The sequence below is a fragment of the Rhinolophus sinicus genome, chromosome 18 (assembly GCF_057876585.1).
Source record: "Rhinolophus sinicus isolate RSI-liver-muscle chromosome 18, RSI-T2T, whole genome shotgun sequence".
In the NCBI taxonomy this organism is placed as follows: Eukaryota; Metazoa; Chordata; class Mammalia; order Chiroptera; family Rhinolophidae; genus Rhinolophus; species Rhinolophus sinicus.
The window spans coordinates 109,674,851-109,697,204 of NC_142518.1; the positions used below are offsets into that span (position 1 = coordinate 109,674,851).

Here is a 22,354-nt window from a genome sequence, read left to right on the forward strand (position 1 = left end):
TGTCAGCAGCATTTTACACAGTTGAGCACGCCACCCTCTTCACCAAATCTCTAGGTCATATTCCTTTTCTGGTTTCCCTCCTATGTTACCTCTCCAGTCTCCTTGTTGGTTCCTTTACATTTCTAAACACTTGAGGATCTCAGGAGTCATGCTGTCTCACTCACCGCTTTTGCATTCTCAGCCTGTGTCTTTAAATAATACCTTAGACTCTGATAACTGCTCAGTGTATATCTTCTGCCTGGGCTTCCTATTCGTTATGAGTTGAATTGTGGCTCCTAGAAAGGTATGGTGAAGTCCTAACCGTGATATGTGACCTTCTTTAGAAATTGGGTTGTTGCAGATATAATTAGTTATGATGAGGTCATATGGGAGTGGGGTGGGCTGTAATCCACCATGACTGAGGCTCTTATAAAGAGGGAGATGTGTGATGACAGAGGCAGAGATTGGAGTGATCAATCCACAAGCCACGGAATGCCAAAGATTGCAGCAACCTTCAGAAATTAGGAGAAAGCGGCACAGATAGATTTTCCTTCAGAACTTCCAGAAGGAACTAAACCTGACAATTTGCTGGTTTCAGACTTCTAGCCTCTGGAACTTGGGGACAATAAATTTTTGTTGTTTTAAGCCACCCAGTTTGTGGTACTTTGATACAGCAGCCCTAGGGTTCCCTATACTTCTCTAGATCCATCTACTCAATTACCTATTACACAGCACCACTTGGGGATTTAATAGGTATCTTGACTTAAGATGTCCAAGTCTTAGCTGTGACTCTCCCCGTCTCCCAACCCCTCCAAACTGGCCCCTCCAACAGATTTTTTTTTCATCTTAGTAAATGGTAGCTCTCAGGAGCACAGGACAAAATCAAATTCTTCAAAAACTCAGCATCATCACTGATTTCTCTCTCTCTCTCTCTCTCTCTCTCTCTCTCTCTCTCTCTCTCTCTCTCTCTTTCCCTCTCTCGTGTATGCCTTCACACATGCATGCAAACAGATACCCAATAAATCAGCAAACCCTGACCTTTCTTCAAAATACATCCATAATTTGACCACTTGTCACCACCTCTGCCACTACCACTCTTGTCTAAGCCACCTATATATAGTACTATAATAGCTTTCTAACTCGTCTTCTGTTCTTGCCTTCTTTAATGCATTCTTAACACAGTAGCCAAAATGGTCCTATTAAAATATAAGTCAGATTTGGTCTCTCTTTTGTTCAAGACCCTGCAATAGTTTCCCATCTCAGAGTAAAAGCCAGATCGCCCAAATAGTCCCCAAAGATCCATTCAATCTGAATGCTCTACTGCCTTTCTTGTCAGAGATTCTTATTTCTCACTTCTCTCCCTCCACCCACATTTAGTTTTGACAGGTCTCCCAAATGAGGCAATTTCCCACTTTCCTACCCCACCCACTACCTTCTACCTAAGCCTAGGAAGAAGCACCATCTGGCCATCCAAACCTCAGTATACAATACATATTGCGTGTGTATTCACTATCTAGCTTCTTTATGTGAACATTAAAAATATGAGTAGGTTTATTTTTAATTTACCAAAGAATTCTCATACAAAATTAAGGAATGTGTTCTTCATTATTACTTTGGAGCTTCTCTTTTCTTTCTCTCTGCTTCTTTTTCGATCCTTTTATTTCTGTCTTTGTTCCCCACTGCCTCCTGCTCTCTCCTTCTTCCTCCCCACCTCTCTCCTGTCTGTGTCCATTTCCATTCCGTTTTCTCCCTGTTCTCCCTCCCCTCCCCTCCCCTCCCCTCCCCTCCTCTCTCTCTCTCTCTCTCTCTCTCTTTCTCTCTCTCTCTCACACTCACTCTCCCCACTGAGAAGACATTGAGGATTTATTTTTAAGGACAGTTGGACTTTGATTAGCTTGGGCAACTCCCCCCTTCCCTATCTTAGGCTAACATCCCTAAACTCCTGTCTATTAAACTATATCTGATCATGTGAAATGTTTATTATATATAAAATATATAGTAAATGTTATTCACAAATTAGTTATATTCTGTAGATATGAAAGGAAAAGCAAGTGGACTTTGCAAGAGCTTATCAAATTAGCCATTTGTTTTAACTGAATATATTTTATTCAATCCTCTCCTTTCATTCCTTCTTTCCCTTACTTTCTGTCTTGCTGTCTCTCTTCCAAAGAAGCAAAGAGAGTGATTAAGATCAGCAAGATGGTGGAATAGGACATCCCGGCTCTAGTACCCCATCACAAAAATATGGATTAGCAAGTATCCACAGACAAGAATGCCTTTGTGAAAATCCCACAACTGGTTAGTAAGGCTAAAGCACCCTCTTGGAGCACAAAACAAAGCCTCCCGCCCTCCCAGGCCAGCTCGTTGTGGTACCTAGAGAGTTCCTCTAGGTCTGCGGTTTCTCCAGTGGGGAAAGGAGAGCCCACGGCAGATATCCAGCTTCCCCAGCATTCTGAGGCATTCCCCTGGAGGCCCACTTCTGTGTAGCCTCATGGGGAACACTGGGGGAGCTGGCAGGACTGAACCACTTCAGGTCAGGTAAGAACAAAGAAGAGGAGTGGAACTTACAGCCACCAGTGCGCAGATCTGTCGGTGGTACCAACTCCCTGCCAACAACTTCTTCTGATCAGACTCCAGCAGTCTGGTCTCGCCTGTGTAGAAACCCAACCTCTGAAAGCAGCCTGCGCCTCCCCAAACAGATAAGTAGAGGCGGGGACCCCGCCCAACAGCGGAACTCTGGCCAACAGCAGAACTCCAACAGAGGCCTCGCCCAATGGGGGTGGGCCAATCAAAAGGGGCACACCCCCTGGAGTCCTGGCACCCCTCCCATGGCCAAAATGGCGACCTCTGGTGGTCAAAACCTGCCAGCCGCGCAGCCTAGGGTTGGTGGTGTATCTGCCCGCCAACCGGGCGATCCCTGGTAATCAGCACCCACTGCCAGCGTAGCCTAGGAGCAGCAGCTCCTCTGTCCACTGGCAAGGTCATCCCTGGGGGTCAAAAAATGCCTGCCGCGGAGCCTGGGGGCGGCAGCTCCTCTGTCCATCGATAAGACAATCCCTACAGGTCAAAACCCGGGTTGCACAGCCTGGGGGCGGGACGCCTCCACTCCCACCCACAAGGCAATCCTTGGGGGTCAAAACCCGCTGCTGGCTGTGCAGCCTATGGGCAGCAACACCCCTGTACAGCCCACAAGGTAATCCCAGGGAACAAATCACACTGGACACACAACTTGTGGGCGGCAGCTCTGCTGTCCGCAAACACGGCAAACCCTGGGAGTCAACCCTGCCTGCCGCGCAGCCTGAGCGTGGCAGCAATCCAGGTCCACGGCAACCCTGTCCACCAACACGGTGAGCCCTGAGAGTCAAAACCTGCTGGTCACGCGGCCTACAATCAGCAAGGCCAACTGCCTGCCGCAGACACAACAAACCTGCCGGCCGTGTAGCCTGGGGGTGGCGGTCACCCCTGTTCACAAAAACGGCAACCTCACTTGCCAATATAGGGACTCCTAGAAGTCAAAACTCGCGGTAGTGCCGCGTAGAAGCGGCAAAGCCGCCTGCCCGCACACAAAACGATCCCTGCAGAACAAAACGAGCCGGTGGTGCAGCTTGGGGACGGCAGCGATCCTGCCTGCCTACTCCCCTGGGAGTCAAAACCCGTTGGCCCCAACAGCCTAGCAGCGGCAAGGCCACCCGCCCAACGCAGACAAGGCAATTCCCCTGGGGAACAAAACATACCTGGACGCATGGCCTGGGGGCAGCTGCGCCCGGGCCTGCAAACAAGGCAAACTTGGGCGTCAAAACCAGCAGGCCGAGTAGTCTGGGGGGTTGGCGACGGGCCCCATCCTCCAACAAGTTGTCCCCTGGGGGTCAAAACTCGTGTGCCGTGCAGCCTGGGTGCGACCCACAACCTGGGGTGACCCCTGAGAGTCAAAATACTCTAGCCATGGGGCCTGAGGGCGGCAGCAATGCCCTTCCACAGACACCGCAACCCCTGGAGGTCAAAACCCGCCGGCAGCAGCACCCCCCACCTACTAGACCAGCCCATGGCCGGGCCGCTGAGCTGCTTGAGGACCGCCCCCCACCAAAAAGAGTGGAGCATGCAAGAGGTAGCCAATGGTGCAAAGCAGCTGGTGTGGTGAGGGTACCCAACGGCTGCAAACAGCTAGTCCCCCATCCAACAGAGGACATACAAATGACATACAGGTACATGAAAAGGAGCTCAACATCACTAATCATCAGGATAATGCAAATCAAACCACAATGAGGTATCACCTCACACCCCCTAGTGGCCCAGTGGAGCATGGCCCGTTGAATCTTAAAGAAACAGGAAATCTGAACACATCAATATTGTGTAAGGAGATATTGTAATCAGTAATTAACACGTACTTGATTAAAGACTTAAATGTAAGATCTAAAACCATAAAATTCTCAGAAGAAAATATAGGGAAAAAATCTCCTTGACATTGGTATTGACAATGAACTTTTAGAGATGACACAAAAAGCATAAGCAACAAGGTCAAAATAACAAGTGGGATTACATCAAATTATAAACCTTCTACATAGCAAAGGAAATAATCCAAAAATGCAACGGTAACCTGCAGAATGGGAGAAAATATTTGCAAACCATATATCTGATAAGAGATTATTGAAAAAAATTAAGAACATCTACAAGTCAACAGCCAAAGGAAAAAAAATTTTTAATTAAAAGATTGGCCAAGGACCTGAATAGACATTTTCCCAAAGAAGACACACAAATGGCCAGTAGGTCCATGAAAAGGTGCTCAATATCCCCTATCATCAGAGAAATGCAAATGAAAACCACAATGAGATATCACCTCACACCTGTTAGAATGACAATTTCAAAAAGACGAGATAACAAGACAAGAATAAAGGAAACCCTTGTGCACTGTTGGTGGGAATGTAAATTGGTGTGGCCATTATGGAAAATAGTATGAAGGTTCCTCAAAAAATTAAAACTAAAACTACTACCGTAGGGTCCAGCAATCGCTCTTCTGGGTATATGTGCAAAGGAAATGAAATCAGTATCTAGAAGACATATCTGCACCCCCATATTAATTCCAGCATTATTCACAATAATCAAGACATGGAAACAACCTAAGTGTCTATCAACAGATGAATAAGGAAGCTGTGAATACACACACACATACCTACAATGGAGTGTTAGTCAGACATAAAAAATAAGAAAATCCTGCCATTTTTGACAACATGGATGAATCTGGACAATATGCTAAGTGAAATAAGCCAGACAGAGAAAGACAAATAGTGCATGGTATCCTTTGTATGTGAGATCTAAAAAAGTTGTACTCATACAAAAAGTAGAATGGTGGTCTCCAGGGCCAAGGAGTAGGAGAGATGGGGAGATGTTGATTAAAGAGTATAAACTTTCAGTTATAAGATGAATAAATTCCAGGGTTCTAATGTACAGTTAATGATGACTATAGTTAATAATACTGTATTATATACTCGACATTTTCTGAGAGTAGATGTTTAGTATTGTCATCACACATGCACACAAAAGAGAACTGTGAGGTGGTGGATACGTTAGTTAACCAGATTGTTGTAATCATTTCATAATGTATACATAGACCACCACACTGTGTATCTTAAATAAGTACAATTTTATTTTTCACTTATACCTTCATAAATATGGGGGAGGGGAAGCGGAGGGAAAAAGAATTCTCCTTAGAACTGAAGCCTTTTGCTCAGTTGGGAAGATTTCCCATTTCTGCCCTCGAAGTGCAGACTACCTGAGTCAAAGGGACAATATAAAGCCACTTTAAGCCCCTTTAACACATTCACAGGTATTCCCAGTCTAGATATTTTCTGCGGGCGAAATTTATAAGTGGACGTTTAGAAAGCTTTAGCAAATTAATTCATTACGTCAATTAACTGAATAGGTTCTGTTAAATACAACTCTGATTACTTTGTATCTCTTTATATCCTCTTCTCCACCAAATTGGAACTGAAGCTTTCATTAGATTCGAGATTTTTTTCCAAGTTCCCCATCCTATTTCTACCCTTTTGTCTCAGCTTATTAAGTACCATCTGTGTTGTGTGTGAAAAACTGTACAATAAATGTCTAACCACTATGCTGTACACCTGAAACCAAAATAAAATAATACTGAATATCAACTGTAAAACTGAAAAAAAAAAAATTAAAAACATACAATATCAAGGGTACAATATAAAATGTATAATGCTTATGTATTCACAAATTAGTTATTACCTATGGATCAGAAGTGCAGAACACTTTAGCAAATTAATTCTTTATATAACTGCACATATTTTCATTAAGATCATTACATACCCCCTCTTGCCTCTGTCGCTACCTTTCTCTGTGTGTCTTATTATGAAGGATAATCCATTAAGTGATTTGGGGAATTTCCCCCTGCCTTTGCACTCCATCATATTAAACTCCATCTGTGTTAAGTGTGAAATATTTGAAAATACAATATAAAATACATTCATAATTTAGCCAGTTTCTACGGTTGTGAAGACACAAGAGGATTGTTTTAAGAGCTTGGCAAATTAACTTATTATACTGAGTGGATATATTTGCTTAAATTAATGTTTGGTATTTTTCCAACTCTCTATCTATGTTCCTTGAACTTTATCTTGCTTCCTGTATTCTTTTAATCTTCATCTCTCTGACTTCTCTTTATGTCTCTTTCCCTCTCTCTCTCATTTCCTGCTTTGCCTTTACTTACCTATGCTATATGTCTAAATAAATAATATATACAATGACAGTAATAAGACTCATCCTAACAAATGGTCAATTTTCTAGGAAGATGGAAAAATAAGATCATACATCCAACTGCTCTTCTTAGAAAATTAATGCAGTAATTTTCCAAATGAGGGAAAATGAAATCAGTGCTGAAATAGGGAATGATGTGAACAACTAGTCAGAGATTTTGAGGAATTTCATTCATTTATTGAACACACGTTTGAATCTGGAGCAAAGAACAGGAGCCTTCTGCTTAGAATGACTTCATACTAAGGACTGGCAGCATTCAGAGAGAAAGCCACTCATATAAAATAGAACTTCCACGGACTGCTGGTCTTCCCCTGGCCCAGCTTCCCATTAATATGCTGGACCCCACAGAGAGTAGCATATTCAGAATTCAGAAAGGAATATCCATAATTTGTAGTGACATAAAACAATATACGTATACCAGGGGTGCCAAAAAATGTATACAAGTGGACACGTTGGTCACCATTGCTTAGCAGTAGTTCACCGTAATCAGAAGTGTCTGGATGGTGATGGGAACCACTCTGAGCACCTCTTGTCATTGCAGAAGTCAAACGTGACTTGTGTTCATCTTTTGTTATTGGTGTATATTGAGTATTACAATTTTAATACAGTTTTCCTTTCTTAAAATATGTATACATTTTTTGGCACCCTCTGTACTCGTATGTGACGTAATAAAATTTATATGGTTCCCAAACCAAGGGGTATCGAAGGATGTACAGCAAAAAGTCTCGCTCCCATAGCTACCCTAAACCAACCGTCTCATTTCTCCTTCCTTTAAGTAACTACAATTCACAGCTTCTTGTGTATTTCTAGAAATATTATCCCATACAAACATATATCCCTCTGCTGTTCAGTGTTCTGTGCTTTGCTTTTTTCAATAAACAATATATCCTGCAGATATTTCCATTGAATAATAGTACAGAGAACTTTCTCATTCCTTCTTACAGCTGCATAGTATAGAATTGTACGAATGAATTTTAATATATCAAATCACCTTTTTACTGATGTACATTGTGTCATGTTTTCAAAACTAATTTGAGATGTAATCTAATTACATCTGCAATGACCCTATTTCCAAATAAGGTCACATTCTGAGGTACCGGGGGGTTAGGACTTCAACAGATCTTTTGGAGGGGACATAATTCAACCCGTAACATCTGCACTGCTAAGAGTACAGGGAAAGTGACATGCTCATACACTGATAATGGGAGCATGAATTGTTTAACCTTTTACAATGGCAATTTGTCAATATGTATTAAAAATTTTTTTTAATGTGTCTACTTTCTGAAATAGCAGTCCTGATATTTTGCCTCTATCCTAGGCAGATAATTACACAGGAACAAAATGCTATACAGAAAAAAGGTCTATACAGTGTTGATTATAGCATTAAAACACAGAATAGTAGATAATAGGTTAATGGATTATGATCTACATATATGAGGCCATTAAAATGAAGATATTATTTTACTGAGTTTCACAATGAAATGCTACACTTCCCAGTGATAACAACACATCGCAGCATCGTCAAGAATGCTGTGGCCTTGGACAAGGGTTTTTAAATTTTATTTTTAAACTTAAAGTAACTAAAAAAGGTAATAATTAATGTATGTGCACTCCAGTTGTTAAAATATTACTATTTGTAACTAACTAACAAGAAACAACAAGTGTTGGTAAAGATGTGCGGTAAAAGGAACCTTCATACACTGTTGGTGGGAATATAAATTGGTGCAGCCACTATGGAAAACAGTATGGAGGTTCCTCAAAAAATTAAAAACAGAACTACCTTATGACCCAGAAATTCCACTTGTGGGTATTTATCCGAAGAAAACAAAAACACTCTCTTGAAAAGTTACATGCACCCCTATGTTCACTGCAGCATTATTTACAAGAGCCAAGATATGGAAGCAACCCAAGTGCCCATCAATAGACGACTGGATAAAGTGTTGGTACATATATACAACGGAGTAGTACTCGGCCATAAAAAAGGATGAAATCTTACCCTTTGTGACAACATGGGTAGACTTTGAGGGCATTATGCTAAGTGAAATAAGTGAGACAGAGAAAGACAAATATTGTATAATCTCACTTATATGTAGAATCTAAAACAAAACAAAACACAAACAATAAAAAAATAAAACAAGCTCAAAGGTACAGAGAACAGGTTGGTGGTTGCCAGAGACAGGGGTTGGGGGAGGTGTGGTAGGTAAAATGGGTGAAGGAGGTCAAAAGGTACAAACTTCCAATTATAAAATAAATAGGTCCTGGGATGTGATGTACAGTATGGTGACTATAGTTAACAATACTGTATTGCTTATTTGAAAGTTGCTAAGAGAGTAGATCATAAAAGTCTCATCATAAGAAAAAAACAGTTTGTAACTATGTATGGTGATGGATGTTAACTAGATTATTGTGGTGATCATTTGGCAAATGATCATTTTGTAAATATCAAATCATTATGTGGTACCCCTGAAACTAATAAAAGGTTATATGCCAATTACATCTCAATTTAAAATATTACTAACTTGTTTGTACATTCTGTTTGGATGCTATACATTGATTGATAAGAAAACGTGCTTATAAAATTAAATAAAAAACAGCTTGTAAAACTATCAATAAACAGTATGTCCCGTTTTATGTCAGAAAAAGTGTAAAGGGAACCTTCTTAAAGGTTATATATGTTGATTTTGTAGCCAGCAACTTTACTGTATTCGTTGATTGTTTCTAATAGCTTTTTGGTGGAGTCTTTAGGGTTTTCTATATATAGCATCATGTCATCTGCAAAGAGTGATAATTTAACTTCTTCATTCCCAATTTGGATGCCTTTTATTTCTTTCTCTTGCCTGATTGCTCTGGCAAGGAAGGCAGTGTGGAGCCTCAAAAAATTACGAATAGAATTGCCATATGACCCAGCAATCCCTCTCCTGGATATCTACCCAAAAAATCTGAAAACATTTAGAGATAAAGACACGTGTGCTCCAACGTTCATTGCAGCTTTGTTTACGGTGGCCAAGACATGAAAACAACCAAAATGTCCTTCAATAGATGAATGGATAAAGAAGTTGTGGTATATATACACAATGGAATACTATTCGGCGGTAAGAAAAGATGATATAGGAACATTTGTGACAACATGGATGGATCTTGAGAGAGTAATGCTGAGCGAAATAAGTCAGACAGAAAAAGCAGAGAACCATGGGATTTCACTGATATGTGGTATATAAACCAAAAACAACAAAAGAACAAGACAAACAAATGAGAAACAGAAACTTATAGACACAGATAATAGTTTAGTGGTTGCCAGAGGGTAAGGGGGTTGGGGGGTGGGGGGTGGGAGATGAGGGTAAGGGGGATCGAATATATGGTGATGGAAGGAGAACTGACTCTGGGTGATGAACACACAATGGGATTTATAGATGATGTAATACAGAATTGTACACCTGAAATCTATGTAATTTTACTAACAATTGTCACCCCAATAAATTTAATAAAATAAAATTTTAAAAAAAACAACTTAAAAAAAAAAGGTTATATATATACTAAAATGTACAATAATCATTTTGTACCAAAATCTTCTAAGATTTTTCTAGATGGTGTAATTAAAGAATACTTTAATTTCAATATTTTGCTCCTCTGTATTTCTAATTTTCCTATCATGAACGTGTATTGTCTGTGTGCTGACGACTAAACAAACAATGGTTTAAGCGAATGCAATAGGAACTGGGGCTGCCTGGACAGCTAAAGGTGGGTCTCAAAAGTTGTACAGGTGAGCGGTGCCGAGGAGGAATCCACATGAGGAGAGTGAACGGAGGCAGTGACCCTGGGAATTCTCTCTCTGGCTGGGTGGACATCCCAGGGGCGAGGGGGCCGACGCCCTGGGCCTGCAGGGCCCGATGTGTGCCCAGCTGCCAGGTGCCTTGCTGTGGGCACACGAGGCCTCCTCCAGGAGCCTCCGTCCTCTTTGCCCACGAGCTCAGGCAGGGAGGGAGAGCAGGTGGTGCGTTGAGGGTCTGATCTCAGAGCAGGAGGTCACAGCAGCAGCAGCTGCCAGCAGCACAAAGCCGAGGCACCCCTGGGAGTGGGAAGCCGGCTTCCCTCACGAATGTAAGGGGCACGGTAGGACAGAATGAATGCAGTTTGCAGGTGCTGAAGACACTCTCCACCCCAAGGCCTCCCCCCACCCACCCCCGACCCAGGCTGTGGAGTGCTGTTCCCAGGGAGAAGGAGGCCATGGAAGGGGCTGCTCTGAGCATGGGTGTTGGCAGCGATGGTGCCAGGAGACCCGAGTACAAGGATGGGTACCTCGGCCCTGCCCTTCCATGGGGCCCCCGGGCCGTGGACTGCGAGCTCGCTAACAAGGCAGGGGCCCAGTCCAGGGGCCAGGACATGCAAGCCTGGCAACAGGTCTGCAACCGGCTGGCAGGACCTGTACTGTCATCCCCGCTTCGCCATGAGCAAAGGAGCCCGGGGAGGTGGGGCGACTGGCCCCACTTCCCACTTCCCGGGGGCGGAGGGCACAGCCGGAATCTCAGCTGCAGCCCCTCAGTAGCCCTGCTGACCCCATGCTCCACGGCTAGGAGTGCTCCTCGCAGCAAAGTGCCGGGGGTGGGGGGGCCGGTGGCCCAGGCACACCCCCTCCTCCACTGGCACCTGTACACGTCCTCCAAAGCCAGGCACTTGGCCTCAGCAGCTGACTGCTGGAGGGAGGGGACTCGAGGACTCCAGCCGGCCACCCACTCAGTGTCTGCCTGGCTGCTCAGCCTGGTCCAGCCACTACTGACTCCAAGCACCAGACCCCACAATCGCCTCCTAGGAGGGCGGCCCACACCCCTGCCGCCCCCAGACTTTCTATCTCCTTCAGCTTTTCACCAGGTCATGCTCTCATGTACCTCTGGCCTCTTGACAGCTTAGTATTGCCTTTCTCAGGAACAGCCTTTCCTCAAACCAAATTCCAAAGCTCTAAATCCTATTGTCCTTTAAATCCTTTTCAAATGCAGATTTTTTTAAGGTACTCCTTGACCCCGGTCCAGGGGTGGAAGGAGACTACAGGGGTGCAGACAAGATGACATGCTATAGAATATCACAGGGAGAGGGAACAGCAGTGGCCAGGTCATGAAATGAAAGGACAAGAGTACCCTACTTCATTTATAATTGTGGATTCAGAGATCTTTCAGGGTGACAAGTGTTGAAAGCTCCCATCCTTTCACAGCAAAAAATATTATAAGATAAGTGGGCTCCAAGATCTACTCCATTTTACTAAATACCCTGAGGTTAGTTGGGGATGAGGAGGCCTCCTGCAACTGGAGAGTTTCTAAATAGACAGGACTTAAGGCTACAGAACAAGTTTCTATGTTTTCTTTGTCAATATCCAAGGATTAGCCATTGAGGGGAGTTGGCAAGGTTTGCCTCACAGACTTGTTTCTGAGATGGCTGATTCACTTAAGGAAACAATTTCCTGGCCTTCCTGGCTGTGTATCTGGCCTCTCTTGGGATTATTAACTTGCCACCTCAGTATTGGCACAGTTAAGCCAATGTCTTCGTGAAACCTTTAGGATCAAAGTTCAGCTCTCCCACCATCATGGCTTCCCTCTGCCTTCCCTTCTGCTAGAATCCTGTCCTCATTCCCTTGATCTAAACCCACTCCCCAAGAGAAAGCAGGGCCTGGTGGCTAACAGCATGGGCTTATAGGAGCCAACCTGCCTGGGTTCAGATCTTGTCTCTGACATTGTATAACTGTGACCTGGGGCACATTACTGAATATGTCTATGCCTCAGTTTCCTTCTGACAATAGTACCTACATCACAAGATTATTTTGAGGATTCCACAGGTTATTATAAGCATTTAGAATAGTGACTGGTATGTGGTACAGGTTACATAAAAATGCTTGTTAAATTAAATAAATACCTGTACTAGAGCGGATTATCTCTGTCCCAACAACGTGGCCCAGCAGGTCATATTGATTCAGGCGAGAGCCATCCTGTGCCACTTCCACAGATTTGTTCTTCCCAAGAGTCCAAGAATAAACCACTTCGGCTGTTGTATAGGCATCTAAAGCAGAAAAGGGTCAAGAAGAAGAAGTTGAAAGAAAAGAAAATTGATTATCTTTGACACTAAACTTGCATGAGACTGAAATACAATTTCCATCCCAAAAGATTTCTTGGTATGTGTTCCCTCTTCAATTGAAGTACAATTAGCCATTCATATAATAAGCAATCACTGTATAACTACTACAGTTTATGCTGGGTACACAGAAATGAACCCAAAGTGGTCTCTTCGTTCAATGACTCAGTCTTTTGAACTGCCAACAAATTGTTAAACCTGTCCTTCTCTTGGAGGGTAGAGAGAAGGAGGAATGGCTAAACTATCTAACGCAGTTGTCACAAATTCAAATGCTACAGGGATATCTTAAATGAGTAAGGCAGGCTAGTTGTAAGAAAAATTAACTGCCAGAAATGTAACAAATTTTTTTAAAAATTAGTTATAGGGTGACCATATGAGATAAGGTTAAAAAAAATCATATTAGGGATATTAAATTTAAAAAACAAAAAACAAAAAATTCCAAATTGAAATAGCAATAATTAATGATTATAATTTTCTTTTGAAAGTTATTACCACTGTGATTTGCAAACCAGTAACCTGCCACCTTTTTTTCTGCACCGGACTGTTAATATCAGATCTTGTATTTCGAATTCCAGTGTGGAGTATAGAATTTAGTACAGATTAGTTTTAACAGGGGGGTGGGTAAGGGGAATGGTGAGGTAATGAGGGATGAGTTTATTTAATTTTAGTCAGTATCTTAAAGGAAGAGACTTGCTTTCCTTCCAGACACGGATTGACTCTTTGCACAGTGGGTTTTTAATTTGGGGTGAGCATCTTGCCCTAACTCAGGCACATAGGCTCATAAAGGGAAGCTGACTACCATACTATTCACCCATTTCAGCCAAGTTCTGAGCTGTCTGTTGTTCAAGTCAGTGGAGGGTCTCCAACTCATGTGGCAGCTGCTGTGTCTATAATATGCTCTATTTAAACCTTTTACCACAAAGCAAATAATTCCTAGTGAATTTACCAATGAACAAACATAAACTCTCCCTATAAAACCTTGCAGCATTGGATATACATTTCATAACAGTATGACATTAACACTTACATGTACTAATTGTGATCTGTTTATATAACATTTCTTAGGACTTTAAAAAGATATGTAACCAAGTAGACCATTTCCTGATTTGCTTATCATGGGCAACACGCCAAAAAGTTCTTCATTCACATCAAAATTCTCACTGAAATCATGAAAAAATATACATAACTCCATGGTATTTTTTTACATATCTGTGACGTCATAAGCTACAACAGAAAATACCACAAGAAATCTAACTTCTCCATATAATATGTCCTGATCAGTCTCAGTCATTTCTTCAGCACACTGACAAAAATACTTCTAGTTCAACATATAATTTCTGCTGGGATTAATAGACATTTTTATGAATTTTGCATCTATAAAATATTTTGATACCTGGGAAGCTTTGTTGTTTTATGCATAATTGCATTTCCGAGCAGCAACACTTAGCGTATGTATTCAAACACAAAACCTGTTGAACTTTCGGGTTCAATAAACAAACAATAAACACACAAGAAAGAAATCAATGTGGGAGAACTGACTCTGGGTGATGAACACACAATGGGATTTATAGATGATGTAATACAGAATTGTACACCTGAAATCTATGTAATTTTACTAACAATTGTCACCCCAATAAATTTAATAAAATAAAATTAAAACAAACAAACAAACAAACAAAAAGAAATCAATGTGGAATTTTATGGGACATTTCCCAAATTTCAAATCTTGGCAAATAATTTTGAAAGTTATAAACACTGCATATGTTAAGCAAATCACATCTGCAAACCACCATTTGCATGCAACCTCTGGTCTGGAGACTACAGATGGCTGTGGTCTTTTATGTGATTCAGCATCCTCTACAGTCTAGGGCTGCCAACTGGAGTTGCAGATCTTTACACTACTATTACCAAGAAGAAAGGGATATCTCCTCAGGACTCTTCTCACACTCTTATCCCAAATTTATTCTAAGACTATTAAGTGAGGAGTATAACAGGCTATGAGTGAAATGTGATTTCACGAGGCCCTCGTCTTCTCATTTTCCCCAGTGCCTTCCATCTTTAGTATACATGCTTAGGGTTCCACAACTTCAGAGAACTACCTGTATGTCTTCTGGTATTTGCTGTGTAGGTGGTTGTAACTTCCTATGTTTAAAGGACAATGCAATATTCTACCCAATATACCCAAGAGTTTGACAATGTAAAAACTACAACAGGTCTGTCTAGGAAAAGGGTAATGAATGAAACATATTTTCCACCCCTAAGAAAGAAAAGGAATTTCTTGCTGGATGTCTTAACTTAAGCTGAGTACCTTGAGCAGACAATATTGAATATTAGCCCCCGAAATCCTAACATGTTCTAGTACAGATGTGACAATAAATTGTGCAGTTACCTGTACCTTAGAAATTTCACTGGGCCTAGAGTGGCAACTTGCTTTATGCAAAAGGTAATGGTTTCATCTCTTTGCAAATAATATATAGGAACAAAGGGATTTATGGAGGAAAATATATTATTTTCTCATATGATGGAAGCCAAAGCAGGAAAGGCATGAACTAATAAAGGAATAGAAAGAAGAGGGAGAAACATTTTTTTAAATGACAACCACTTGATTGTCTGCTCCTACACAAAGGTTAGTTAATAAGGCTCAATAACTACCATCAGGGTGCCCACAACCTATTGGGGGCGACAGTGAGCATACAACAGTCAAAGTACAAGCCTGAACATGAAAAGTGTGCACACTAGTGGAACAAAAACAAGTGTTAAATGAAACCAGAGGAGGGCGCTATGGCTTCAGCTCAGATTGGAGTGTTAGAGAAGGATTCAAAACGTGGGTGATACTTAGAAGGTGAGGCCACCTTTCGTAGGTGAAAGGACATTCCTAGCAAAAAACAACACAGCAAAGGCAAAAAAGCTGAGATAATATTGTAACATATCCTAATTGCCCACACTGAGAAGTAAGGGTTTGAGTCCCTAAGTTGTTGTGGACTTGCCTGAAGTAGAGAGGTGACATGGCCAGAAAACGTGCTGTGGAAGGGTCGCTCCCCCTGCAGTATGGATGGCTGCTTAGAAAAAGTGTAACTGAAGCCAAGACAACAGTTAAAAGGCCGTCACAATATTTGGAGTGAGTGACCCTTAGGGCAGAAGATATAGGCTGAACTGAGTGGGACAATGAGGATATTTCAGAGGTAGAACAGATTATTCATGACGGTTAAGGAAAGAAGGAAGTTTAAGGATTCTAGATGCCCCAAGACTGTAGCTTTTGCAAGTCCGTGGATAATGATGGAATTCATTCACTCGTGGGGAACAGAACTCTTTCCCTTCAGGCCTTCTCTTTCTTCTCTCCCTCCTCCATGCCCCTTCGGTTCCTTTAACCCTCAGCTTCCCTCCCATAGAGTCCTGCCTCTTTTCACTTCCAACTGTTCCATTACTATGGAGGAGCAGAGGGAGAGTGGTACGGGGGTGGACACTGCAGAAAGGCTATCTATCAGACCATGAGAGCTACTGCTCTCCCAGAACGGCCCCCTCAATGTATGTTGTGTGGGCTCTGATGGCTCAAGCATCTCCTTGCCTTTAGTTGCTTCGCCAAATATCTCCTTCTGTTACTTGAGCCTTGGTATGTGTTAGGGCTTAGGGAAATAGGAAGGAAGAAACAATCCTGCCACAATAGCTCCAATGAGAAAACATTCCCTTTGAACTCATATTGTCAGAGATTGCATGCTTGACTCAGTCAGTCACTCATTTAACACATATTAAGAACTTAGATTCAATAGTGGCCATGCAACACTTGAGGTCACATCCCTTCACTGAGCTTATAGTCTAGTTTGGAAAGACAGAAAATAAACAAAATAAATAAAGAAGTTAATATCAGATAAAACAGAGTTTATGAGGTAGGGAGGGGTTTCATTAAGTACAGTGATCAGAAAAGACCTTTTTGAGGGGGTAGCTTTTAAGCTGAAACACGTAAAAGGAAAAAAGCCCCAGAGATTGATGTAGAATATTTCAGGTCAAAAAAACAGCAAGTGCAAAGGTTTCTAAGTGAGAAAGGTCCTGCAGTGTTCTAGGAACTGGCAGAAGGCCAATGTAAAGGGGACAGAGAGATGAGATGAGGTTAAAGAGGTAAGTAACAAGACGACAGGATCTCAACCAAGAAAAGGAACACAAAAGAAGCTTTTAAAGAAGAAATAATCAGTTTAGTTTGGGCATATTCAGTACAAATACAAGGGTTTGGTGAACCTAAAAACTACAGCCTAAGGCTGGCATACATATGAAATCAAATGGAAACAGACACTGTATAGGTTTATAATTAATACAAACGTATAATTCTTAGAACTTGAAATTATCCAAAGTGACAGGAGATGTTGTAGGGACCAGTTATGTACAAATCAGGACAAATTTTTGTATTTCTAGCATGGGGTGTATATATTTTTGCATCTATTAAGATGATTGTGTAGTTTTTGTCCTTTATTCTATTAATATGGTATATTACATTGATTTTTAGATGTTAAGCCAAGTTTACATTCCTGGGATAAATCCCACTTAAAGATAGTACATAATCCATTTATAAGTTACTTGATTCAGTTTGCTAATATTTTGTTGAAGAGTTTTGTGTCTGTATTTATAAAGAATATTTGTCTGTGGTTCTTTTCCTGTGACCTTTGGTGTTGGTGTCAGAGTAATACTGACTTTGTAACGATGACACTGTATCTTCTATTTTGAGATTTAAACTTCTAGTATAATTCGATTTTACAGTGCAGTTTAGCTTGGGACTTTTTGAAAGTTTTTCTTTGCCTCCCTTCCCTCCCCCAAGCCTTAATGACTCTGTTTACTATACATTACTATGCATACGAGTGTCAATGGTTCTGATTACTCCAGACCGTATGCATACCAGGCTCAATGGCCGTGATTCCCCAAGGAAACCTCCAGGCCACTAACTGGCAAAGAAGTTTTACATCTGAATAAGATCTATTCCAATCCCTGAAACAAAACAGCCTCTGGGCAGGGCCTTTTTCCAGGAATTGCCTAAGTTCCCCTTTCCTTTCTTCTCCTTCTAAAACCTTTTAGCCGTGCTGGGTGGCGTGTGGGGGTGTGGGGTATGGGGGTGGCTTTTCGACCTGGGGCCGCCATCCTCCCAGAGTGCCAGCTTTCTGAAAAAACCTGCTTTTCTTTTATTATTATTATTTTTAATTTATTTTTTCTTTTTAAAATCTGCTTTTCTTTCCACCAACCTCCTCTCAAGTTTTGGCTTCCGTGTGGCGAGCAACTGGAACTTTTGCACGGTAACAACCTGATCGAATGAGTTAAGAAATGCCACCTCTTCTGTGTTTTGTAAGACTTTGTGGAGACTTAGTAGTAATTCTTTAAATGTCTAATAGGATTCAATGGTGAAGTCACCTGGGCCTGGGCTTTTCTTCATAGGGAGTTATTAAATTACTAATTTGATCTCTTTACTTGTTATAGGTCTAATAAAAGTTTTATTCCTCAGTCAATTTCAGTAATTTGTGTTTTTCTAGGAAATTTTCCATTCTATCTTGACTATTTAATTTGTTAGCATACAGTTGCTCACAGTATTTCTGTATAATCCTGTTTATTTCTGTAAGGTCAGTAGTGATGTGCCCTCTTTCATGAGTTTAATAATTTGATTTTTCTGTGTTTTTTTAAAACTTGGTTTGTCTAGCTAAAGGTTTATCAGTTTTGTTGACTTTTTCAAAGAACAAACTTTTAGATTCTTTAATTTTCCTTAGTGGTTTTCTATTCTCTATTTCATTTAATTTTACTCAAATATTTATTATTTTCTTACTGTTTTGGGTTTAGTTTGCTCTTTTTCTAGTTTCTTAGGGTGGAAGGTCAGGCTATTGATTTTAGGTCTTTCTTTTAATATATACTTTATAGTTATAAATTTCCCTCTGAACACTGCTTTAAGCTAACATATTCCATAAATTTTGGTATGTTGTACATTATTTTCATTCATTTCAAAATATTTTCTACTTTCTCTTGTGATTTCTTCTTTGTCCCATTGTTTACTTTCCGTGTTTCCCTGAAAATAAGACCTAGCCGGACAATCAGCTCTAATGCATCTTCTGGAGAAAAAATTAATATAAGACCCGGTATTATATTACGTTACATTACATTACATTACATTACATTACATTACATTACATTACATTACATTACATTATATTATACCTGGTCTTATAGTAAAATAAGACCGGGTCTTGTATTAATTTTTGCTCTAAAAGATGCATTAGAGCCGATTGTCTGACTAGGTCTTATTTTTGGGGAAACACGGTAGGAGTATGCTGTTTAATTTTAATGTGTTTGGGAATTTCCCCCAATTCCCTGTTAATTGTTTTCTAATTTCATTCAGTTGAGGTCAGATAACACACTATACGGCATCAATAATTTCAAACTTACTGAGTCTTGTTTCACAGTCTATCGCAGAAAAATGTTTCACATGCACTTGAGAATAATGTGTATTCTGATGTCACTTGATAGAGTGCACTATAAATATCTGTTGGATCTAGTTGGTTTACAGTGTTCACATCTTCCATTTCTATGTTGATATTCTGTCTAGCTGTTTTATTGAAAGCTGGAGTATTGAAATCTTCAGTTATTATTGTTGAACTATTTCTCCTTTCTATTCTGTCAGTTTTGCTTCATGTATTTTGGGATTCTGTGGCTAGGTGCATGTATATCTTTATAATTGCTACATCTTCCTGATGGATTGACCCTTTTATCATTACAAAATCTTCAAGGCTTCTATAGAGTGGGAGAGAAAAGGATGAAAATAGACTTCCTGGTCTTACTAGAAATCGTGTTGTTTTTTTCTTACCTTTTTAAATTACTTACTTTATTTTTAAATTAATTTTTTCTGTTACAATTGACATTCAATATTATTTTCTATTAGTTTCAGATTGTTGTGAGCCTTTGGTTGGAGTTTAGGGCAAGTCTATTCTGACAGTTGATGGAGGAGTGGATTTTCAGAAGTCCTTACTCCACCATTCCAGAATTGCTCCCTCATTAGAGATTTTTTAAGGTTAATTTTAACTGCCCACTTCAAAATTTAAGAATTTAAATCACTCTCTCCTTCTTGATGTACTTTGTCTTCCAGAACAACATGTTCCCTTAAGTTTCCTAATACTTCAACTGTCCTCTCCTTCAATATATGGAGTTTATTCTCTTCTCTGTAGCCTCTAGTTAGAGTGATTCAGGAAATAGTCCTTAATTCTTTTATCTACATACAGTATTTCCTTCGTGGTCTCCAGCCTTATGGCTTTAAATACCATCTATATGGATGACAACTAAATTAAGTCTCCAGTCCAGATATCTTTTCTATACACCAGACTTACATCCCATAAAATCAGCATCCAGAAGCACTATTTGTGTCCCTTTTCAGGTACAACCCCCACCAAGGGTAACTAGTATTCTGACTATGGTTTCCATGTGGAAATTCCTTCCTGGAATTTACTGGGAAATTTATGTATTTTTCTGAATATCAAATACTGAGAAAAATAGTTGAGAAATTAGCAAAATGGAAAAAGTATTATAATTTTTCCTGTAAGAATTAAAACTTTACAGTAGAAAGAGACACGACTGATTTGAAAGACAAAAGCAGGAAATGATGGCACATTGAGTCAAAAGGTTTTAAATTTCCAACTATCAGTACAGGAGTACACATTGATCTGCTCAGTTGATTTTGTTTATTGTAAATGTATGTTTGTGGCCCTGTATGCTGCTAATCGTGAGCCATTCTTGCAAATTATATATTAATAAGTCTATATGCGTAGTATACAATATACAAACCCTGTGAGTGTTCTTTCAAGAAATAACAAGTTTGAGAAGCAAAATAAACCCTCAAATTGGCAATTTTGATTTTTGATTCAGTGTAGTGCTGTTTACCTTGCTGAGAGATCCAAATATTGTTATTCAAATACTATCCAATAAGATTTACTGGTGTTTTCCAGTGTTTTGAGTATCTTCTATATACTACTGGTCTTTGCTGTACTTCTAAACTTATTATCTCTTGTTTATTAAAAAAAGTTGGATATCCATAATAATGAGTAAAGAACATGAAAAAGGTTCGGGTGTTATATAAATAACATTTAATTTATAAAATTCCTGGGAATTCCAACTCTTATTCCTGAATCCCATGCTTTAATATGTCAGGAATTTGGAAACACTATCAATAGCAATTATAGACAAAATATTAAAGACCTCTAACACCACAGATTAGTTTTGCCTGATATGTATTATAAGTGGAACCATGCACTATATATACTTATACGTGTACGAGTATGCCTGGCTTTTGTGCAGTATTAAATCCGTGACCTCATTCATGTTGATAAGTGTAATATTCTTAATTGTTATTGTATAGCATTCCATTATGTGACATGTCAAAGATTTTTAATTCATTCGGATGGACATTAGGGTAGTTTCCAGTTTGGGTCTGTCTACTAAAATTAGCTCTGCTACGAGTACTCATCATATGCCTTTTGGTAGACATGAATACTGATTTATGTCAGAAATGTACTCAGGACTAGAGATGCTCAGGACTAGAGAAGGCTAATAATTACCACCAAACAATTTCTCCAAACCCGTGTACAAATTTACGTTCCTATCAGCAATACATGAGAGTACACTTGTATTCCGCATCTTCACCCACATTAGGTATTTTCTTTTTTCATTCTACTCACACTACTGGCTGTGGAGTGGTACCTTCTATATTTTAATTTGCATTTCCCTGCTGACTAACATAATTCATCATTTTATATGTGTGTGGGTGATGGGGGAAACTGTCTTATAAGGTGACTATTCAACACTTTGGCCTTTTCTTCTATTGAGGTTTCTGATTACTACTTAGAGATTTGTAGGGGATCTTAATCATTATAGATTTGAGTCATTTGTCACACATATGCAATACATATATTTTCTCCCACCCTGTGGCTTGCCTTTGTACCATCGTCTTTTGATAAAGAGAATTTCTTAATTTTAATATATTCCAAGTCATTCTCTTTTACCTTTATGGTTAGCACTATTCTATGTGCTGTTTACATAACCTCTACCTCTTCCAAGATCATGAAGATACTCTCTTATGTTTTCTTTTAAAAGCTTTATTTATAGCTACATTTATATTTATATCTACAATCCATCTAGAATTTATTTTTGTGTATGAGAGATAAAACTCAAAAATGATCAATCAATCCCCACTCTCTCCCTCTCCCCTCTCCCCTCTCCCCTCTCCCCTCCCCCCCTCCTTCTGTTATGTCCCATTAGTCTATCTTTGAAACAACAATACTTAGAGCTTTAAAAATTTTAAATAGGCCTTGATATCTGGTTTTGAATTTGGTTTCATTATTAGTTCTCCAGTTCTATTATTTTTCTTCAAGATTGTCTTATTTATTTTGGGTACTTCAATATTTCTATTTAAACTTTAGAATCAGTATTGTCTTCTTTGTATTTATCCTGCTTGGTGTTTACCAACTGCGTTAATCTT

The 22,354-nt window shown here is 40.0% G+C and overlaps 1 protein-coding gene across 4 annotated transcripts in view; it reads right to left on the minus strand.

Annotated features, from left to right (window-relative positions):
- Window positions 1–22,354, minus strand: part of GABRA3 (gamma-aminobutyric acid type A receptor subunit alpha3) — a 199,786-nt gene that overhangs the window by 23,614 nt on the left and 153,818 nt on the right. For all 4 annotated transcript variants that reach the window (XM_019711246.3, XM_019711247.3, XM_019711245.3 and 1 more), the window contains exon 7: window positions 12,652–12,795. In XM_019711246.3, coding sequence (XP_019566805.1) covers window positions 12,652–12,795 — 144 coding nt within the window. The remainder of the gene's footprint in view (window positions 1–12,651; window positions 12,796–22,354) is intronic.